The 21,747-nt window shown below is 43.9% G+C and overlaps 1 protein-coding gene across 1 annotated transcript; it reads left to right on the top strand.

Annotated features, from left to right (window-relative positions):
* The first annotated feature begins 17,936 nt into the window (after positions 1-17,936).
* On the top strand, positions 17,937-19,996 carry LOC130121190 (cytochrome c oxidase copper chaperone). The gene is made up of 4 exons (XM_056290059.1): positions 17,937-18,026; positions 18,500-18,624; positions 18,747-18,868; positions 19,873-19,996. Exons 2-3 carry the CDS (start codon positions 18,506-18,508, stop codon positions 18,829-18,831), a joined length of 204 nt encoding a protein of 67 aa, XP_056146034.1. The 5' UTR covers positions 17,937-18,026; positions 18,500-18,505; the 3' UTR covers positions 18,832-18,868; positions 19,873-19,996.
* Positions 19,997-21,747: the final 1,751 nt, after the last annotated feature.

Below are 21,747 nucleotides of genomic sequence, written 5' to 3'. Positions count from 1 at the left end.
TAAGTTTGAGCTTCATCAAAGTCAGTAGCAACTGATCGACTAGTGGCATAGACTGGACTGTCCAATTCGAATGATATTGTAGCTCAAACTTAGATAAGAGTGCTTCCAAAACCAGGACGGTAGCAACATCTGGTAAGCCAGTGAAATATTTTACTTTGACACGATTGGAAGATATTTGGCTGAAGGAAAAGGTCTGTTTTTGTTTCTCCAATTCTCTTTTCAATTTTTCATTCTCTCTTCTCAACATGTCAACCTCTATCTCTAGCAGCGCAACACTGTTAAAAGGGTTGTCTGAAGTACGAGGGGTGTCTGCGGTTGGGTTGTCTGAAGTACTAGGGGTGTCTGCGGTTGGGTTGTCTGAAGTACCAGGGGTGTCTGCGGTTGGGTTGTCTGAAGTATTAGGGGTGTCTGCGGTTGGGTTGTCTGAAGTACTAGGGGTGTCTGCGGTTGGGTTGTCTGAAGTACCAGGGGTGTCTGCGGTTGGGTTGTCTGAAGTATTAGGGGTGTCTGCGGTTGGGTTGTCTGAAGTACTAGGGGTGTCTGCGGTTGGGTTGTCTGAAGTACTAGGGGTGTCTGCGGTTGGGTTGTCTGAAGTACTAGGGGTCTCTGCGGTTGGGTTGTCTGAAGTACTAGGGGGCTCTGCGGTTGCAATGTCAGAATTTTGTAATTCAAGTTCATTTGTCCCTTCTTCACCACTGGGAGGGAGTGGTACTGTTTTTCTCTTCTTGTGTGGAAGGCTGAGGTGGCCTGGGAAAGTCTTCCCCTCGTTCCAAGCAAAACGTGATGGGCCAGCAGCTTTGCCATTTGGAAAATGCCAACTGCACACCCTTGAGCAGGGGCTTGGTGTAAAGCCATCACGCCTGTAAAAAAAAAAAAGAATGAGAGATTTAGAAATGATTGGCAATGAAAACTTGAAGCTGCATTGTCACTTATCGTCTGCCCTGGATTTGAACAATTAAAGTGGCATTCTTTAACTTTTTTCGATAAAAAATAAAGTTGATTTTGGTCAAGATTTACCACTATCTTTCACTGAAGGAGGTAACACTGTACTAATTCAGCCTATTTCCCATTCATGAAATCTTCAACATCTGCTACAACGCCCATTTTTGTGTCTGTGTCTGGTTAGACACAGTCACAAACATGGGCATTGTAACAGATGGTGAAGGATTTGTGAATGGGAAATAGGCTAAATCAGTCCTCTGTTACCTCCTTCAGTGAAAGATAGTGGTAAATTGTGACCAAAATCAACTTTATTTTTTATCAAAAAAAGTTAAAGAATGCCACTTTAACCATCAATTATTTAAAACACAATTTCTATTGTGTTAACATACTCTACTGTAAAGATTGTATAATGATATTATACAAACAGTCTACCATACAGATTGGGCAAGTTATATTGTATTCACATACTATACAATACAGATTTTTTTTGGGGGGGGGGCAAATATTATAGCCTTTTCATAGCCTTTTCATAAAGGAAAGGTTACATAGTAAGGCTTTAGAATTAGATGTCAGTCTCCCTACAGAAACATTATTTTTTGTAGATATGAAGTTTCATTGTTTGATTTATATGGGAAAAGTCAGAAGTGAAACTACTGTAACATAACAGGCAGAAACAGCACATTCACCTGGACTATCTAACGTTATGTACCCCTGCTTATTCATGCATTTACTCCAAGTCTCTTTAATGATAATCCCCTTGAGATGCATCATCTCGTTTTAGATAATCATGGGCTAACAATGCATAGAATAATGCAGTTTTCCGAGTGTGTAGCTGACATAATGCTTGCTTACAGTAACTGTATGTCTTCACAGACAGGGTTGTAGTAGTAACAACATAAGTGGCTAACCGATGCTTGTTTACCCTCCACTACACTCTGATTAAAGCCTTATTGAGCAGAAAAACATATGGAAAAGCACATATATTGATCCTCGCTTGTTGAATTAGCTAAAAATCTAAATACCTGTCTAGTATGTAACGTGGATTTCGGTAACAAGAGGGTAGCTACCGGTAGTAGCTAGTCTGCAGTGCAGGGTAGCTAGTCTGCACTTAGCACAAAAGTCGGCGCCAAACTTCGATTTTCAATGCATTTCTTCAATAGCAACTTACCGTATTAACTGCAGCCACCTCTTCTTATCTTTGTCTTTCGGAGGAAAGCGATAGAAAGACAGTTTGGTCTTAGTTTTACTCTCTGATCGATTTAAACAAAGGGGGACACAGCAGTGAGGCATATTGTCAACAAGTCGATGGAGCCGGAAGCAAATTCGCGCGCGCGCGCCTACGCAACAGGGACGTGCCTACGTCATAGCTTAAGACGCGAATTGATTGTTCACCTGGCCTACAGACGTTATGCTGTTCTATTTTTCATTTTATTTTTTCCTTGAGTATGATAGGCACTTAATATTTCATTGCTGGGAGCCTTCTTTGTTGAAAGAGTCAGGTTGTATTACCGGAAGGTCTTGGGAATAGGGCTATTTATCCTGCAGCTTGCCTCAGAGAGAGGAACAAGTATAGGCTCAGCTTTAGTTTCGTTCATGTTTGGGATGTGGGGCAGGGTTATGGGAAGGGGTACCCCTAGTTTTTTACAATGTGTATTCTCTTTTGTTCTCCTTAGAGAGGTTATTCATGAGGCTGTGCATTCTATTACAACCACTTATTTATCTTGTCACTGTCATCACTGTTACTCTACCATTCCTGGCTAAATATAGAAATAGAACTAGTAAGGCTGGTGTACGATTCATCAGCTGGAATATAAAAGGTTTAAACGGGCATGTAAAAAGAGCTAGAATATTCAATAACCTTAAATATTTACATCGTGAAATTGCATTTCTTCAAGAAACTCACCTGTTGGTTAAAGATCAAGTCAGACTAAGAAAAGGTTGGGTAGGCCATGTGTTTCACCCGAATTTAACAGCTATATTGATACATAAAAAAATTCAGTTCAGTGCATCCACTGTTATTTCAGATCCACAGGGATGCTATGTTATGGTGTCTGGGCTCCTTTTCCACAAACCTTTCGTTTTGGTTAATGTTTATGCCCCAAATTGGGATGATGATAAATTTATAGAAAGAGTCACTTCATTAATAGCAGATTTGAACTCACAACAACTTATCTTTGGTGGCGATCTGAACTGTGTTATTAATCCAGTATTAGACTGTTTTAATCCTAAATACACAACCCCTTCAAAAGTGGCCAAATCACTGTCACCCTTTATGGAACAGATAGGAGGTGTTGACCCTTGGCGTTCCTTATTTCCACAAAATCAGTCCTTCTTCTTTTCCCTTGTTCATCATTCGTATAGTAGAATAGACTATTTCTTCACTGATAGAACGTTTCTCCCCTATGTCATGAAAACTGAATATTTGACTATAACTGAATCAGATCACCCTGATTAGGATAAGCAGCTTGGAAAATGGATGGATGGATGGATCATGCCCATGTGTTACTAGATATCACATTTCCTCTTAACAATTTGGAACGTTCTCCTTGGAAATTAGACAAAACTTTATTGGCTGATAAAGCCTTTTGTGTATTGATATCTAAAAAATTTTTTCATGACTTTATCGAATTCCAATAAAAAAGATAATATTTCCCCATCATTGCTTTGGGAAACATTGAAAGCTGTAATCAGGGGTGCAATTATGTCATATTCAGCTAGATTCAATAAGATGCAAAGACTTGAACAGGACCAGCTCATTAAATCTATAGATACAGTGGATGCTCTGTACTCTACCTACCCTCCCCCTGAGCTCAACAGGAAGCTCGACCTCCAAACCCAATACAACTTATCAACTAGAAAGACAGAACGACTCTTACTGAAATCACGTGGATATGTCTATGAGCATGGTGAAAAGGGTGGTCGTCTCTTAGCACACCAGCTTAAGTGCCAAGCAGTTGCTTGACAGATCCCACATATTAGGAAACCAAATGGGAAGTTAACTAGTGACCCAGGAGAAATTAATGAAACATTCACCTCATTTTACTCAAACCTATATACGTAAGAAGAACAAGTGACAGTATTGAAATTGATTTTTTTTTTGATAATCTCCAGGCTCCTATCCACACAATTCATAGGACGGAGACTGAACTCCCACTACAACAGACAGAAATCATTATCACAATAATGGTGATGCAAAGTGGTAAAACACCTGGCCCGGATGGGTACCCAACAGAAATCTTTAAAACATTTTCTAACAAATTGTCTATAATATTAGAATGGAGGACTTGGATGCACCTCCCCAAAAAGAAACACTTACTGTGGTGCTAAACCCCAAAAAACATATACTTCAAAGAACCATATCCAAGGAGGTAGGGTAGCACTCACCAATTTCAAAAAGGACAGGGACAGTGCCTCATTTCCACCAATTTATTTTGGCCAGCAAAACATGCTAACGTTTCGGCCTACTGCTACAGGCCTTCATCAGAGCATAGATGGATGTGGTTCTTTGTCTGTAATTTTACTCGATATGTTTAATGATTCTCTGTCTCGTGGGTCGCAAACACTGACTGAAGCATCAATTACCCTCCTACTTAAGCCAGGAATGTGGTTCATATCGACCCATCTCTCTCCTAAACTGTGATGTGAAGACCCTAGCCAAAGCTCCTGCCTTACGCCTAGAAACCACAATGCATGATGTGATATCTGTTGACCAAACCGGCTTCATTTCGGGACAACATTCATTTACAAATATCTGTCGGCTTTTGAATATTATTCACTCTCCTGTGTCCAGCGAGGTACCAGAGGTGGTCATCTCAAAATGGAAATAGTCTAAGTACATGCCTGTTGTATTTTGTGCTTGTTAACATTTCCAAATAAAAAGATTATTAAAAAAACAACAACAACAAACAGTCAGTGAGAACATCCTACGTGATCTGAGTTTAAGTATCTTGTTATGAATAGGGAAGAGGGCATATGTCATTTGAGTCTGTGTGTTGTCGATTTCTGTTTCAAAGAAACCATGCAGTTGCCAGATAGATCACAACCAGTAAACCTAATTTTGAGACAGTGCAGATGGTTAATCTGTCAGCATCAAAAAACACGTTCATATACTTGCATTCCTCAAAGCCCACACTGATTCTGATCCAGCCACTAATCATCACACAACTTCCCATTGTTCCTTTACTTTAAAACATTTAAACATCTGGTGAGCCGATGGGTGTTTCCAGTTGGATTTTTGTATAAATGTGAAGGGTTTGGGGATAACTCTGCCTCTGAGACCCAGATTCTCTGCTGAGCCCATTTCTGGAGCAACACCAGTAGGTGTTGCAGCATGATAATAGTGTTTATTTTGGTAATTATGTCATGAAATGTGGCCTGTTGTGCTGGTGAAATTGTGACTTCACTTTTTTGAGTAGAGCAAGTTGAGTGAAAAGGCCAGATGAACTGTTATTGCGCTAAGTTTTTAGTAAATGTGTATAGATGTAAAGAAGGAACCAGGCTTGGTTACGTCAGGTTTTTTTTTTGTGTATTTTTTTACCTCTGCCCTACCATTAAATGGTCTGTCCTCAGGAAAGTCCTGTAGCAGAGGGACAAAATACTACAAGCAGTCGTTCCAGTAGCACATACAAAACTGAACAAAGCATCAGAAAACTAAACTGGGGGCATCTGGGTAGCGTAGCAGTCTATTACATTGTCTACCAACACGGGGATCGCTAGTTCAAATCCCCATGTTACTTGCGGCTTGGTTGGTCGTGTCTGTGGGTGGGAAGCCAGATGTGGGTACGTGTTCTGGTCGCTGCACTAGTGCCTCCTCTGGTCAGTCATGGCGCCTGTTCGGGGGGGGGGGGGGTTAGGGGGAATAGCGTGAGCCTCCCACGCGCTATGTCCCCCTGGCGAAACTTCTCACTATCAGATGAAAAGAAGCGGCTGGCGACTCCATATGTATTGGAGGAGGCATGTGGTAGTCTGCAGCCCTCCCCGGATCAGCACAGGGGGTGGAGCAGCGACCGGGACAGCTCGGAAGAGTGGGGTAATTGGCTGGGGTACAATTGGGGAGAGAATGGGGGGGAAGAAAACTAAACTGAACTCTCAGACATAGATGAGGCCAGAGAGTTCAACTCCTGCACCACTGCCTCATGCTTGGGTAGCCAGTGCCATGGTGTCTTTTTGTCCAGTAGCCACGGCACTCTTTTTGCATCAGTTGGGTTTGGCATGTCAAGGATTGCCTTCACTTTTCAGGGTCCGGCTTCAGGCCAGTGGCTGAGAGAATATGGTAATGGAAGTGAACATATCTCACCTTGAACTGCAGCTTCTTTAGGCCAAGGTGCAGCTTGATCACTCAGCAGTGCTCCATCAGTGCCACAAGCTTTACATCATGGTCATGTTCCTTGAGCCCAGCCAGTAACTCGTGCTGCTTGCGCTGGTAGACTTCAGGTGGCACGTATATGCCAAACAGGAGCTTAAGCCAGTGTTTTCGACCCCAGCGGGTCCAGAAGGTGGTCATGAGGCTTGTAACTGCACCCAAAGTTTTTCTTCTGGTACAGACAAAACTACGCTCCGACTGATGTTTGACAAGTGGTTTATCATCTTCTTTCACAACTTCAAACACTGTGAAAAACTGAAATGATCCAATTACATTCACATTAACTTATGAAACAATAAATGAATTACACAAAGGTAGAATGATTAACAAACAAAACACACACCATGTGCACCTTCTGACCAGAGATTAGGAATTATCGCTTTCTTTTAATGTCGCACTGATTCTCTTCTTTTGCAACAACACCTTCCTCACTCTGTCTGCAACTTGAGATGGTTCCAGCAATCTACGTATTTCCTCTTAAATTCAACTGATCACATGACCAGTATCTTGCCTATTCAGTGTAGCTCACTTATCTGAACAGTAGGTGTCATTACTACCTAAAACATTGTGAAACCAAAAATCATATTTACAAATATTTTTTAAAATATGATTACACAACAACACTTATTATACTAAACAAACTATTTCCTTTGGAAAGGTTTTTTAAGACATTAAGAAAGAAACATTTTCCTGCTACAGCTACAAGGCTGCTTTCTTCATCCAGCTTGCATTGCAAGAACGCATCTCGAGCATCCACCCGGGTGAAGATCCTGGCCTTGGGAAGCTTGTAGAGGACATCCTCCAGTGTCGGCATGATATAGTGAGAGCGTTTCAGTGCCTGGTTCAGATGCTTTGGGTCTATGCAGACCCTCAGTTTCTCTGGCTTTTTTACAATGACCATATTACTGATCCAGTCAGTTGGACCAGTCACAGATGTCATGTGGCCATTTTCCTCATACTTGTCTAGCTGCGCCTTCACAGCCGCTTTCATTGCAATGGGCACATTGTGAGGAACGCACTGGACTGGAGTGACGCTCTTATCCAGCTCGAAGTGCACCTCCCCAGGTACTGATTCGACAGGCCCGTTGAATACGTCATCATACCTGCTAAGCAGTTGTTCTTTGGACAAGGGTCTACACTGGACATGCTCCATGGCATGCAGGTAATTTGGTATTGTGAAATGAATCAGTCCCAGGTGTTCACATGTGGGACCTGAGAGGAGGGGATATTGACTGGCGTTCACTATTTCAAACTCTAGCTTGTGCTTTTGTCCTCTAATAGCACATTTAGTCTCGAAAATTGCCAAAGAGCTCATAAGCTCTCCTGAGTATAACTTTAGTCTAGTATTACTGGGCAAGAGCTGTGTGTCAGGTGCCAGCTTAATTTTATCTTTGTAGCTCATCACGTTGCACGTAGCACCCAAATCCAGTTGGCATTGTTGCAGCTTGTTGAGTATTCGCAGAGACACGGACCATTTCTTACCTCTTGACTGTACAGCTCCTATGGTTTCATACATGTAGATGTCATCCTCACTGTTCTGCTCTGAATTGACATCGAGTATGGCCTTTGCGTCACCTTGTTGTTGCGCCTGGAGAATGAGATTGTGCAAATACCTGCATTCGCTGCCCATTAAACTTCTCAAAGTCGCCACTTGGACTTCCTTGGGTTTCTCGAGCAGTCCAATCGGCAGCGCATAGTCCTTGTATTCATCTCTAAAATTATCCCAATTAGCATGCCAGTAACCCATAAGATTCATACGTATCGGAGGGGGGATGTTCGTCGCCAGTCATGGAATGTGAGGTCTCGTCTGCAGACATGTTAGCGTTGGCTGGCTAACAACTTAGCCACTTGATCTAACTTAGCTAATTTACCACACAATGGTGTTTGTTCGCATATGGAACGTATTTCGCCTATGACGTTACTTTTCTTTGTTACAAAAACAACAAAAATGTAGTTTCCGAGCCACTTCTGACACTATGTTTCAGTATAATGAACGAAGACAGACGCGTGGACGTGGTGTCAAGTTCAGTAGCCATTTTAGAACAGATACAAGTCCCTGTGTGCGGGGTTGATAGCTTCCAAACTGCTTCCGGCGTATGACAGCCTGGTTAGTTGATTACCTATCATCTAGACCCTGTAACAGCAATGCTGATGAGGTGTTTCCCCCCAAAACTCATCATCTAATCCTGTGTGGTGAAATCTCTGTCTCAAGCTGTTGTAAACTGATTCTGCATCTGTGCCGTGTCAATTTTGCAATGTCTAAAAATACATTGTCTACATCTCCTTTCCCACTCACATCACATCTCACGTATATAATGAGATAAGCACGTACGTGTATTGTGCTTTCATCAGTGGTGATGCTGATTTTTGAATTGATTTCTTTAATATTTGAAACAAACTTCTTCCGCATTTGCTGTGGAATATGGCATACAATTTCAGCACACGAGTGATCTGACATGCGTACAGTGCTTACTTTTGCGCCATTGAGCTCTGGAAGCTTCATCAAAGGAGGGAGCTTTTTATAAGCCAGCCTTTCCTTAGCCACCATATAGGCGGATCTGAATGAAGTTGCTGTTTCTTCCATTAACTTGGAATTGATCTCGAGTACCTTGTTTGGCAGAATCTCTTTTTGCTTGGTTGCTGCGACTTCAGCAGCATCAGCGTCAGCTGTAGAAGACGCCTCTTGCTCTGGTTGTTCTTCGATTGGCCTAGATTTTTTAGCAAATCCGAAATTTGCGACTAAGCTCCCTTGTTTTCTTTTTGACATAGCTATCTGTATGCTGACTACAAAAGAAGTAAGTAATGGCAATTTGGCGCACGGACTAAGTGGGACTAGACAGTTTGTTTTGTTTTGTTTGTTTTTTCCGTAAAGTTTTTTTTTCTGATTGCGCCGCCACGCTTCGATGGTGATGGCAAAAATTGCATGCATGCCGGTATCTTTATTAAAAGTGAATTCGTGATCCTCATGTATGAATATTGCATCAATAATAGCCTAATTTTACACATGATCCATGATGATGAAGACAGAAAAATAGAAATGCATAGAATATTGTCAATATTTTAGAGACCCCCCCACCCCAAAATTTCACAAATCACGTCTTCAGATCATGTGCTCATCATCAAATCAAGTGCTCATGTCAAATCATGCACAAATCATGTGCTCATGTCTTATTAAGGAGAGCCAAGCTCCCCCTGACTCCTCCGTAGTTCACACCCTGCTTTCTATAACAAATATGACTCCAGTTTGCAGAAAATGCAGGCATGTCATCTACTTTACAATCTCACTGATGACACCATAAAGATACATATTTACATGTTGCCCTTTCAAGCTTAACCTCTCTGGTTCACTGAAAATCACAGGGCTGGAGACAAGGAGCGGGCGGATCATACTAACAATTCACACAGATCTGAATGATCTTATCTGCAATCAGCTGAGTTGGGTCAACAACCTGATTACAGGGCAAAAATTAGTCCTGTTTCATTTCTTGCCTGACAAAATGTCGTTTGTGTTGTATACTCCTATTTCTAATTGAGTATAACTTCTAATAAAGAGGCAGGAGACAGAGGAGTATTTTATGTGGTAGTTTGGGGTTGAAATGAGCGAGGGCCTCTCATTCAGAGAGGGCCAACTTGACTTCTCTGAGAGCTGCCTCACATTTGTCTGTCCACTTCCATATCTTGCTTTTGTTTAAAAGCTCATGCAGTGGCTCCAGCTTATTGGCTCAGTTAGGCACGAACTTTGCATAGTATGTTAGCAGGCCAAGGAATGACCTCAGTTGACTCACATTCTTCAGGGATGGTGCATCCACAATAGCCTTCACTTTTGATGGTGCCTTGTGGAGTCCATTACTGTCAATTATGTGGCCCAGGTACTCAACAGAAGATCTGAAAAACTCACATTTATTCTTCCTTACTCTCAGACCATAATCCTCCAGTCTTTGTAGTGTTGCATCCAGGTTCTTTAAGTGGGACTCCTCATCTGGACCCGTGATAAGGAGGTCATCCAGATAGCACTGGACCCCTGGTAGCCCACTCAAAATTTGGTCCATTGCTCTTTGGAACAGTGTAGGAGCAGAAGTAATCCCAAAAGGGAGCCTATGGTACCTGTACAGCCCTTTGTGTGTCACTATGGTCAACAGTTCCCGTGACTCTGGATCCACATGCATCTGCAGATATGCCTGACATAAGTCTATCTTACTAAACTTCTGTCCTCCAGACAAACCTGAAAAGAGGTCATCGATGGGGGGTAAAGGATACTGTCCTGCAGTCAAGACAGGGTTCACAGTGACTTTAAAATCACCGCAAATCCTTAGAGACCTGTCCTTTTTCATGACTGGTACAATTGGTGTAGCCCATTCGCTTGTTCTCACTGGTTGCAATACTCCACTCTTCTCTAATTTGTCTAATTCTGCCTCTACCTTGGGTCTGATGGCATACGGGACAGGTCTAGCTTTTAGACACTTTGGTGTGCTTCCTGGACTGACTGTCAGCTTAACTGTAATGTCTTTCATGCTGCCGAGTTCTCCATCAAAAACCTTGGAGTGTTTCTCCAAGATCTCCTGTAGCGGGCACGTGTCTCTGTCATTAACCAGGAACACACCCTGCCAGTTCAGTCTGAGCTTTTCCAGCCATCTGCGGCCTAGCAGAGCTGGACAGTTTCCTTTAATGACGTAGAGTGAAAGAATCCTTTTCTGTTTGTTGTGTTCCACTGTCACGTCCACAATGCCTAACACTGGAACAGCCTCACCCATGTACGTCCTTAATCTAGACTTTGTCATTCGTAGAGCAAGGTACTGCAGCTTCTCCTTATAGACAGCTTCTGATACCATGGATACACGTGTACCGGTGTCTACTTGCATCTGCACTGCTTGGTTCTCCAACAGTGGTGTGATCCAGTATCCATCATCACTGTCCCTCACAGATAGAACACAAACTTTGTCATCGTCAGACTCACAGCTGCTCTGCTCATCCAGGTCATGCTCCATCTTATTCACGTGTTTCGTTTTGTTTTGGTGGAAGCCGCTTTCCTTCTTTTCAATGTGCTGTTTGTATGTTTGGGTCTTTTTTGTTTTACAGGCACATTCAATATGGCCTTTCTTACCACAGTGTCTGCAGTCTAAGTCTGTACACCAGTACTTTGATTCCTGGTGCCCTGTTTTACCACAACGGTAGCATGACTTGCCAGCTGCTGCCTTGTTCTTGGACTCATAAGACAACTGATGCACTTGTGTTGATGCCCTTAGTTGCTGTGCTTCACTAGCAGCCATCTCCATGGACGTGCTTATCGTTACGGCCTTTTTTTTAGTGTCAAATCAGCCACAGAAAGTAGTTGTTTCTGGATGGACTAACAACGTAGGCCACACACCAATCTGTCACGTATGGTGTCATTGAGCACATGTCCAAATTCACAATGTTCAGATAACCGTTTCAGTGCAGCTACGAACTGTGAAACAGATCCCCCCTCTTCCTGGTTCCTTTTGTGGAATCTGAACCGCTCTGCGATGATCAGTGGCTTAGGAGAGTAGTGCTTTCCCAGTATTTGGACTATCTCATCATATGATTTGTCCCCTGGCTTGTCAGGTTGCTCTAAACTGCGCAGTAGGTTGAATGATTTTCAACACTCAAGAATGTTGGCACTACAACCTCTCCATTAATCTTGTTAGCAAGTATAAAATACTCAAAACCTTTCAATGTATGCGCGCCACTGCTCTGTGTTTTCTTCAAATGGTCCTATGTTTCCTATTAGTGCCGCCATTTTCATACAATATCTGTTGTTTTCCACTAATTTCAGCAATTAGCCTAAAACTTAAGCTAATTTTCCTTTTTGTTTGTGTTTCGTGTGACTTACTGCCCTTCTTTTCTCCCTTTTCTTACCGTCTCCTTTCCACCGCGGAGATTCCGCCTCCTCACGCAGCAGTGCTGTCCTCTGTTCGAGTGCCGTCTTCCCCACAATATGGTAGCTAGCTTGCTAGCTTGTAGCAAAGTTAGCCGCAACCTCGCGCTGTACATCCACGGGATAAACTTGTATAAGTCGGACTTTCTACCGAAAATAATAAACACAACGTGGGAAAGTATTACCTCGTCGCCAGTTTTGTTGTATACTCATATTTCTATTTGAGTATAACGTCTAATAAAGAGGCAAGAGACGGACGAGTATTTTATGTGGTCAGACACGTTCTTGTCGGAACCCCGGAATCCGCATGGCCATAACACAGAAAGTACACAGGGAAGCGTGACGGTATCTCAGAAGGGACAAACATAAATGGCCAATACATAACAGTTTGCTGGCGTTATTTTGATACAGTTGCATATCTGTTGTGTTGCTAAGGGACCACTCGAAGACAGGTTTGTTAGCATACGCTTCTTTACTTGAACAACCGACGTCACACTCCTCCCCTCTTACAGTCACTTACATCCTATCTTGTCCTCTAGCTCTCCCTACTGTCCTCCAACTGCATCAACTCAAGACATCACGTATCCCCTTTGCAAAAGATAACATTTCCGTCACCAACTATACAATCAATGCGGTGCTTATGCTGAACTGTATAAGCTATGAACAGTCTTACAATAATAACAGAATGCCTTGACCATAAAAAAATAACAGTTTCGATAACAGTCTCATGCAGACACTACTAGTTCATTAAAAATAACAGTTTTTAAATAACAGTTTCATACAGACAGTTCTAGGTCTACAAGAAATAACAGTCTCGAAATAACAGTTTCGTATCAACAATAGGCTACTCTTGTTTTAGTTTACCGTCCTCACATAACATAGTCCTGCGCCCAAGCAGGCGGCCTCCTGACCCTGACTTCTCGCAGAGGGGGCTGAGCATGTAGTGGGTCAGGCTGGACTCGGCTATGTCAGGCCCCTCGGGAGGAAGGGCCTGCCCAGGGTCCGCGTGACCCTGAAGGGGTAGGGCTGACGTGAGATAGGATGCATTCCAGGTGCGCCCATCAGAAAGTCTGTAAGTGTACTGGCCTCTTTGCTCATGCACCTGAAGAGGGCGAGAGTACGTTGACTGTCTCTTGTGTAGTATACCTGGTCTCGTAACTCTGACCCAAGACCCAGGAGGAAAGTGCACTGCTTTTGCCCTTCTCTTCTTGTCTGCATACTCCTTCATCTTCCTCTGCTTCTCTTTCACTGTTTGTGCTGTATTTTGTGCTTGTAGGGATGTGACAGGCTGTGGTTTGTGGAGGCCTGTCACATGGAGTTTGGTGTGCATCTGACGTCCGTGCAACAACTCTGCAGGGGAGCATTGAGTGGTGGCATGCCTGGTTGCCCTGTAGGCCTGGAGAAAGTCTCTGGTTGATGCTGTCCACCCCTTTCCTTCTATTTTCGCAGTCAGTAGACTATCCTTCAGACATCGATTAAATCTCTCAATTTCCCCATTGGCCTGGGGGTAGTAGAGTGAGGAGCATTTGTGTGCAATTCCCCTGTCCTAGAGAAAAGATTCCATTACTTGTGAAATCAGTTGACTACCATTGTCTGAGATAAACTCTTTTGGGTTTCCTTCCCTGCTGAACACTGTAGACAGGAAGTGGATCACTGATGCAGAAATAACTTGAGACATGAATGCAACCTCAGGCCACTTGCTAAAGTAATCAATGAGGGTAATAGCAAAACGGCAACCAGGGGCTGTGGACTCAAAAGGGACTACAATGTCTACTGCTACTTTTTCCCATGCAGCATCTGGGAATGGAACAGGTTGCATAGGCATAGTATGTGTAACAGCTATCTTGTCATGCTGCTGACATGTGAGGCAAGATTTGATTGTGGCTTCGACTTGTGCATCCATCCCAGGCCACCAGTAGAGGTCCCTGAGACGTTGTTTCGTTCTGACAATGCCCTGATGTGTCTCGTGAGCCAGTCGTATCAGTGGTGGCTGCAGTTGCTTTGGCAGCAGTAGACGGTGGTCTCCCCGCAGGACACATCCATCCACTACGGACAGTTCTGCTCTCAGTCTGTAGTAGGGTGTCAGTGTTGGATCCAGACCTGAGTGTGGCAATCTTGTGGCGATGAACTTGCGCAGCTGGGACTGAACAGGGCATGCTTGACAGGCCTCCTTGAATTCATCTGCAGACACAGCTGAGAAGCTGCCGATGAGTGCCACCACCTCCAGCTCGTGCTCCTGTCCCTGATCAGTAGTTAGCAACGGGAGCTTGGACAGACAGTCAGCTGTGATATTTTCTGTGCCAGGTCTGTACTGCATGTCATAATTAAACGACAGCAACCTAGCCGACCACCGAGCTATATGCATACCAGCTCTGTATAGCCCCTTAGAGGAGAGTAGTGTAGTGAGGGGGCTGTGGTCTGTACGTAATGTGAAGTGTCTGCCCCAAAGGTAGGTCCTCCATTTCTCTGTAGCCCAGACACACCCCAAAGCTTCTTTCTCCACCGTGGAGTACTTCTGCTCTGCTGATGAAAGCGTGCGTGACGCGAATGCCACTGTTCTCTCAGAGTTGTCTGGGTGTATTTGAGTCAGCACAGCCCCAACCCCATAATCTGAAGCGCCAGTGGTTACGATGGTGGGCAGATCAGGGTCAAACAAGGTCAGCACGGGACTGTGTACAATCAACTGCTTCAATGTTTCAAAGCTCTGCTGTGCACTTGCGGTCCAGACATATGCAGCATCTCCTCGCAACAGGCTGCGCATAGGCTCCACCACTGAGGAGTAGTTGGGAATGAACTTTGCATATCATGAAGTGAGCCCCAGAAAGAAGCGGAGGCCAGAGGCATCCTTGGGGGCAGGTGCCTGCAACACTGCCTCCACATGACAGGGGTCTGGCTGTATCCCCTGGGCTGACACCCTGTGGCCCAGGAAAACCAAGCTCTTCCTGCCTGAATTTGCACTTTGCCATGTTCAGTTTCAGTCCTGATGCATTGATGGCCTGGAGTACTGCTTGGAGATGGGCATCATGTTGTTCCCTGGTTTTCCCATGGATGATCACATCATCCAAGTAGCATTGGCACCCAGGTAAGTCTTTCAGTATGGTCATCATCATCCACTGGAAGCAGCTAGGCCCCGAAGCCAGTCCATATGGGACACGTTTAAACCTGAAGAGACCCTCGTGTGTGATGAAAGCTGTGAAATTTCTGCTGTCCTCATGGAGCAGCACCTGATGATATGCACTCTGCAGGTCCAGTGGGGAGAAAACAGTTCCTCCTCTGAGCTCTGAAAACATTTCCTCCATGTGTGGGAGAGGGTAGCTGTCCACCACTATAGCCTTATTAGGCTCCCTTAAGTCCACACATAACCTAATAGCTCCCTCTTTCTTTGCGGTCACTACAATAGGGGAAACCCACTCTGATGACTCGATAGACTCCACTATAATGTCCTGTCTTTGAAGCTTCTCAAGCTTCTGCGTAACTGCACCTCTCACTGCAAAAGGTAGGCGGCGCAGTCTTTGCTGAATTGGGGTCACATCTGTGCGCACTTTGATTTTGTGAACAAATCCTTTTGCATAGCTCAGTGTCTCCCCATTGCCCTGTTCTGAAATGGATGAAACAGCATCTGAGTGACGTGTGACTGGGGAGCAGGTCGGATTTGCAACCTGACCATTCACTAACTGCATATCAAGTCCAGCAAACAAGTATCTGCCTAGAATAGCCGTGCCCAAGTGTGTAACATATATCTCACTCCTTATACTTTTACTGGCCTATGACACAGTGGCATGTAAGAGTTCCACTCACAGGAATAGGATTGCCTCCGTAACTCACAAGTTTCAGTGTCGGTGTACTCAGTGGGGCATTTGGGAAAAGTTGCATTAACATTGCATTGGGAAGGATTGAAACGGCAGAGCCCGTGTCCAGCATAAGTTCCACATTTTGTGTTGTCTGCCCCTCAACAGCCATCTCTAATGTGCACATTATTTTATTCCCAGTGCGAGCTACAGTGTCTACATTTAATATAGTCACTTCAGGCACAGCGCTCTCCACTTGTTCCATATCATCTGCAATTTCACTTACTCTCTTTGGCCCCCTACACACCTTTGCAAAATGCCCGTTTCCTGCAGTTATTACAGCGGGCCGTCCTGGCGGGGCAAGATGGGTAGGAAGCTTTATGGTCGCGTGCTCCACATCTGAAGCATGTTAGCCCTTGTCGCTTGGCGTTGTCTCTCGTGGACGCTGGCGGTCCCCTGGTTGTGTTCTTTGTTTGCACACCCACAGCTGCCGCGGGCGGAGCTGCAGCCGCAGTTCCCCCGTCCATGATTTTAGAATTAGATGTGACGGATTCAATTAGTCCGGCAATAGTCACAGCCTTTTCCAGAGTTAGGGGCACCTCCAGCAGCAAACGCTCTCTTATCCGATTGGAGTTAGTCTTTTCCACCAACTGGTCCCGTAGCATGTCATCCTCAAACGTTTTAAAGTCGCACGGAGCAGCGAGTTCTCTCAGCGCGGACACGTACTGTGCCACTGATTCTCCGTGATACTGACTCCGTTGTCTAAACTTGCATCTTTCAGCCAGCACGTTAACAGCAGGAACGAAAAACTTCGTCAGTGCAGCTACCGTTGCATCATAAGATTCATCTTCGCAAGTCAGTGTGTAAAATAATCTCTGCCCCTCAGTACCGAGGCTATGGATGAGAAGCGCGCGCATTCTAGCTTCTGACATTTTCTCCACGGAAGCTAGCAGATAATTTTCAAAAGCCCGTAGCCAGCTTGAAAAGCTTATCGAAGGCTCTCCCGGAGACATGAGGAAAGGTGGCATTGGGTTCACATTCACAGCCATCGTCGCCAATATGTTGTGTTGCTAAGGGACCACTCGGAGACACATGTCTGTTAGTATACGCTTTTTTACTTGAACGAATCATCACACTCCTTTTCCCCTCTTACAGTCACTTACATCCGATCTTGTCCTGTAGCTCCCCCTACTGTCCTCCAACTGCATAAACTCAAGACGTCACAATATCGGAACCCAAATTCACCGTGACGAGGATAGTATCGATGGCAGCGTTGATTAGGTAAAGATATTGTAACGTACACGAATAAATAGACACGTCCCAGAATTCTCTACTCATGTCCAATTAACGCTTAAAGACATAAGGACGGGCACACTTGTCAAGAATATGGACTTGTTGCAGTTTGTATGGGAGGCAGAAGATATGGGAAGGACAACTGCAAAGTGGAGGAGTGTAAAGTTGAGAAGGAGCAAGCACAGTGCCTGCACTGCAAGGGAAATCATGATATGGGGTCAGTACAGTGTCCCAAAAGAATTAAGGAAAAGAAAGTGAATAACATGAGAGCAAAAATGGGATTGTTGTATGCTGAAGCTGCTATGACAATGGAGAGAAAAGATGAGATGACCAGGAAAGAGTTATGAAATTCATTGCCATAATCATAAATTGCGCTGCTGAAGAAAAAAAAGGGAAGTTGGAAAGAATCAAGATGGTGCTGGACGATGCCAGGAGACATTTGAATGTTTCTGACATATCTGTATAAGATGTAGATGTTACACTGCGGGAAAGATTTGCATCAACTGAGACTGGGTCTGGGTTATAGAATGGACAATGTTGTGAATTGGATCATTGGGTGTACAACGTATTAGTACTGTGAAGTTCTTGCATTTCAGTAGGTGGCGGTAATGCAACATTTGGATGCCAACCACCAATTGAAAAAAAAACAGGAGGAAGAAGAAGCAGCAAGAAGAGCGCATGTGTCGCAGTCAGCGTGCTTGAGCTTTAACTCGGCGCAGTAAGCTACGTAAGCGTGCCAGCCTTCAGGGTAAGTTACACAACGCTTTTACATTAATTTTGCTGTGTTTTGTTTTTAAATAACTCACATGTTACACAAATGATAAGATTCGTTATGTCTTCTTTTTTTTTCCACCGAAACTGCTGACTGAACACAAACGTCAGTTGTAGAGAAGTTACTGTAGTTGTTTTTAGGATTACCAAGCGGTGTCTAATGCTAAGGAAGCTAACCGATGCAACACAACTGTTTACGGACGAGTGCGGGTAACATTAGGTAACATAAGAGGCATATACGCATCGTTGACTTTTATTTGACTAGATCTTGTCATTGACACGGGATATTAGCAGTACAGCCCACGGCACGACGTAACGTTTATCGTAGATATTGGTCGCGTGTATGCTTTAAATTGGTGTCGGGTAAATGATGGTGTTTGAAGTGTCTTTCCTTTCGACGAATATCGGGGCCAGTCTTATACATCCATGTTTGTTGTGCTTCACTTTCAGTTTTAAATGTCAACCCTATCTGCTGCCAGCGTGGAGCATGCTCCCGCTACTCAGTGCACCGAGGAGAAGAAGCCCCTGAAACCGTGTTGTGCTTGTCCTGAAACGAAGAAAGTCAGAGATGCTTGGTAAGGAAGCTAACTGAGGAGAGGGCAAACGTCAAGGACACGGGCATGTTTGAAGTTGTCATAACCTCAGACAGTAGCATGTCCACGCTCTGTTTCGATGACTTTCTCTTCTTTCTTTCCAGCATCATTGAAAAAGGAGAGGAAAACTGCTCCGACTTAATTGAGGCACATAAAGAATGTATGCGAGCACTTGGATTCAAGATTTAATCACTCCTGTGTGTGTTTGTGTGCGTGTGTGTGGCTGGTAAGTACTGCTTGAAAACTGTCCACATCATGCATGCACACCTGATCACGATTGGTGTCACCTTATTTAAAAAAAAAGAAGAAGAAAGAATGGTTTTTCTATATTTAAAAAAATAGACTTTTATTCAGTAGGCACGTATGTATCCTTAACTATTACTATTACAACCATTCCTCTTTTATATTGTGCTGACTCCACTTCCTGATCAGGACACCATGATTATGGAGACAATTGAGATGGGAGGGGCTCTAGAGAGGAAAAGCACATGTTTTGTGCTTGCCTGATTGTGTATGAAATGTGCTGTCGCCCATGTTGCTCCCCGGAGCTACAGTACAGCTGCTATCTTTTCACAGGCACAAACATGTTCTATGTCGTCGTTTAGCACTATTAAAGCTGAAATCTGCAGCTCTCAATTATTATTTTTTTCTCTATTTATCCATTCTGGACCATGAAGTTCAGTTGCATAGTGCTAACTGGCATCTATACCATTGTTGATGTGTTCTCTATACTAGTTCATATATATATATACTGGGTTGTGCAAACATTGTTGCAGTGGCCGACATGTATGTGTTGGGGGGGGGGGCAACTTCAGCAGTAAAAGAAGCTTGATGTAATGAAGCCAGTGTAGGGATGCTTCATTTGGACAAACAGTCTTTGTCCCTGAATGCAAGTTGCATTGAAAGCAAAGGGTCTAAACATGTTGGTCATGTGACTATGAATTTTAGACTATTAAAGTGTACCATAGAGAATTAATGTTCAGTTGGACATAATGGCTGTGTGCCAAGATTGCTAATTTTCTTTTCAACTAATCACATTATGTGGTTTCACTTTTTTTGTACACCTTCAACCAAAGAGGACAACCTAAGCAATGAAATCACCTAGTATTGTTGGTTGGAAGGAAAACCTGCATACTCTGTCCCCATGGCACATGGTTGCCTGTGTCTGGCTCTGTTTCCGTGAGTGTATAAATAGGTGCAAGTCTGATTTGTAATGTTCTTCTCTTACAGTGTGTTGCTGCCTGAATGGAAAGGGACCCAGATACTGTCTTTATACCTCTATCCTAAAAAGATGTTTGATGCTGCTTCTGAGTATAAAAATTTGCTTGTTTATTAAAGTCTACAAACTGAGAAATGTCTGTCTTCTGTGCTGATTTGAAATAAAATGTTCTATGAAATAATTGAGCATTGTGTGGTGCAGCTCTCTCAAAGGTGTATGAAACTATCCTTGGAGCAAGCAAAGTCTCCCTTTTCAACCCTATTTTAAAAACAAAGTTGCTTGCAGCAGTTGCTGTGCCTATTATGCCCTAAGGCTTAAAATAACTCCTGCCCTTGCTACAGTTGGGGCTTCACATATCTACATTCCTTTCTTAACTCAAGCTTCTTTTTTTTCTTTTCTTGATGAATGCCTGGTAGTCTACAGCTATTGGATAATGCCAAAGAGCCTTACCCCGAGTGTTTTGCTGAACAAGACTTCATAAAATGAAAAGACTGACGATGCCTTTTTCAATGCGCTAGAGTGTTTTCCCAAGTTTAAGATCAATGCTGTTAATGCCCAAGCCATTGCTTATTTGAAGTAAACATTTGGGTTAGAAATATTTATGAACAGAGGTGTCATGACACATCAAGAAGGTGGGTTATTGTGGCCTAGTTCTTTGTTTGGTTTGAACTGTCAGAAGGTCAACCTGTGTGACCTTTTCCTGAGTATCAGCTCTGCTATACACAGGTCTGGAAATGAGAGTTTAGAAAGGAAATTTTATTTCAAGGGTTGCACACTTGGTACCGGTAGTTTAGTGCCACATCAACAAGTGCCAATCCTTTTTAAATGTTGTAAATATTTCCACTTCCAACAACGGAGAAAAAGAGTATATTGTTTAATGTGAAATGGACAAACATAGGTCCCCAGCAAGAAGTAATTCCCATTACTTATGCATATATGCCTACACTGTAAAGACGAGGCAGGCCTGGTGGTGGCACCTGGCAGGGAGGTGCAATTGAGATGCCTTTGTGATTGATTGATTGATTTGTTGAGTTGAAAAAAATCGGTGGGTATTGCAGGAAAGGGAAATGTGTAATGGAGTGGGCCAGAGTCATGCACTACCCCCTGGGCGCCACTACTTGGCAGGGCAGCTGGCTATGTGAGGTATGGTGGTAGGGGTTTCACTTCTGAAATCTGACCTGCACTGCCGTCTACCCCATTTCAGTGTCTTACTACACACAGCCGCAAGCTCTCTGCTGGCTACACACGCACGCCTCTTGGGCCAGCACAGCTTAGGTGTTTGTTTTGTTCAGGAGGCTCAGAGTTGAGACGCTCCCGCACAATGGAGAGGGATCTTAGTGACTTTTCACAAGGGGTAATCAGTCATAGCTTCTCTTGCTTGCCCCCTGCCCCCCTCCCCGTTATGTTAAGTAGCAGGTCTGCTTTCTGTCTGTGGCTCTCTCTCCTCCTTGGGTTTCAATTCCAAACATGGTTATCCTTCTCAGGGCTTTATCGTCCCCCCTTCTCCCTTTCTGTTCCCTATCTCTCTTTCTCTGCGGGTTGCCAGCTGTTCGCTCTCTGGCGCTGGCGAGTGGGTGAGAAGAGAGGAGGGAAATCAACAGAAAAGAAAAGGATAGGCAACAGCAAGACGTAGAGGCAAAAGAAGGGGTGAAAAGCTGAAGGAGAGAGCAAGGGGGACATCATGACACAACTCCGTTTCCACTTGTGTGTGAAGTTCAGTGAGTAACGAGACGCTCCTCACACTAAAGAATTCACCACTCTGCTAAAGGAGCAAACATTTTGCTGGATATTTTTTTTAGTGGGGGTTGGTATCGTTTGCTCGATTATACAAAACTTGATAAAAAAAAAAAGATTAGCCGTAACATTTTGGATGGGGCAACTAAAAA

This window comes from Lampris incognitus, chromosome 11 (genome assembly GCF_029633865.1).
Source record: "Lampris incognitus isolate fLamInc1 chromosome 11, fLamInc1.hap2, whole genome shotgun sequence".
Lineage (NCBI taxonomy): Eukaryota > Metazoa > Chordata > Actinopteri > Lampriformes > Lampridae > Lampris > Lampris incognitus.
The sequence above is the reverse complement of the archived record's forward strand: the minus strand, read 5'-3'. Positions and strand labels throughout refer to the sequence as shown.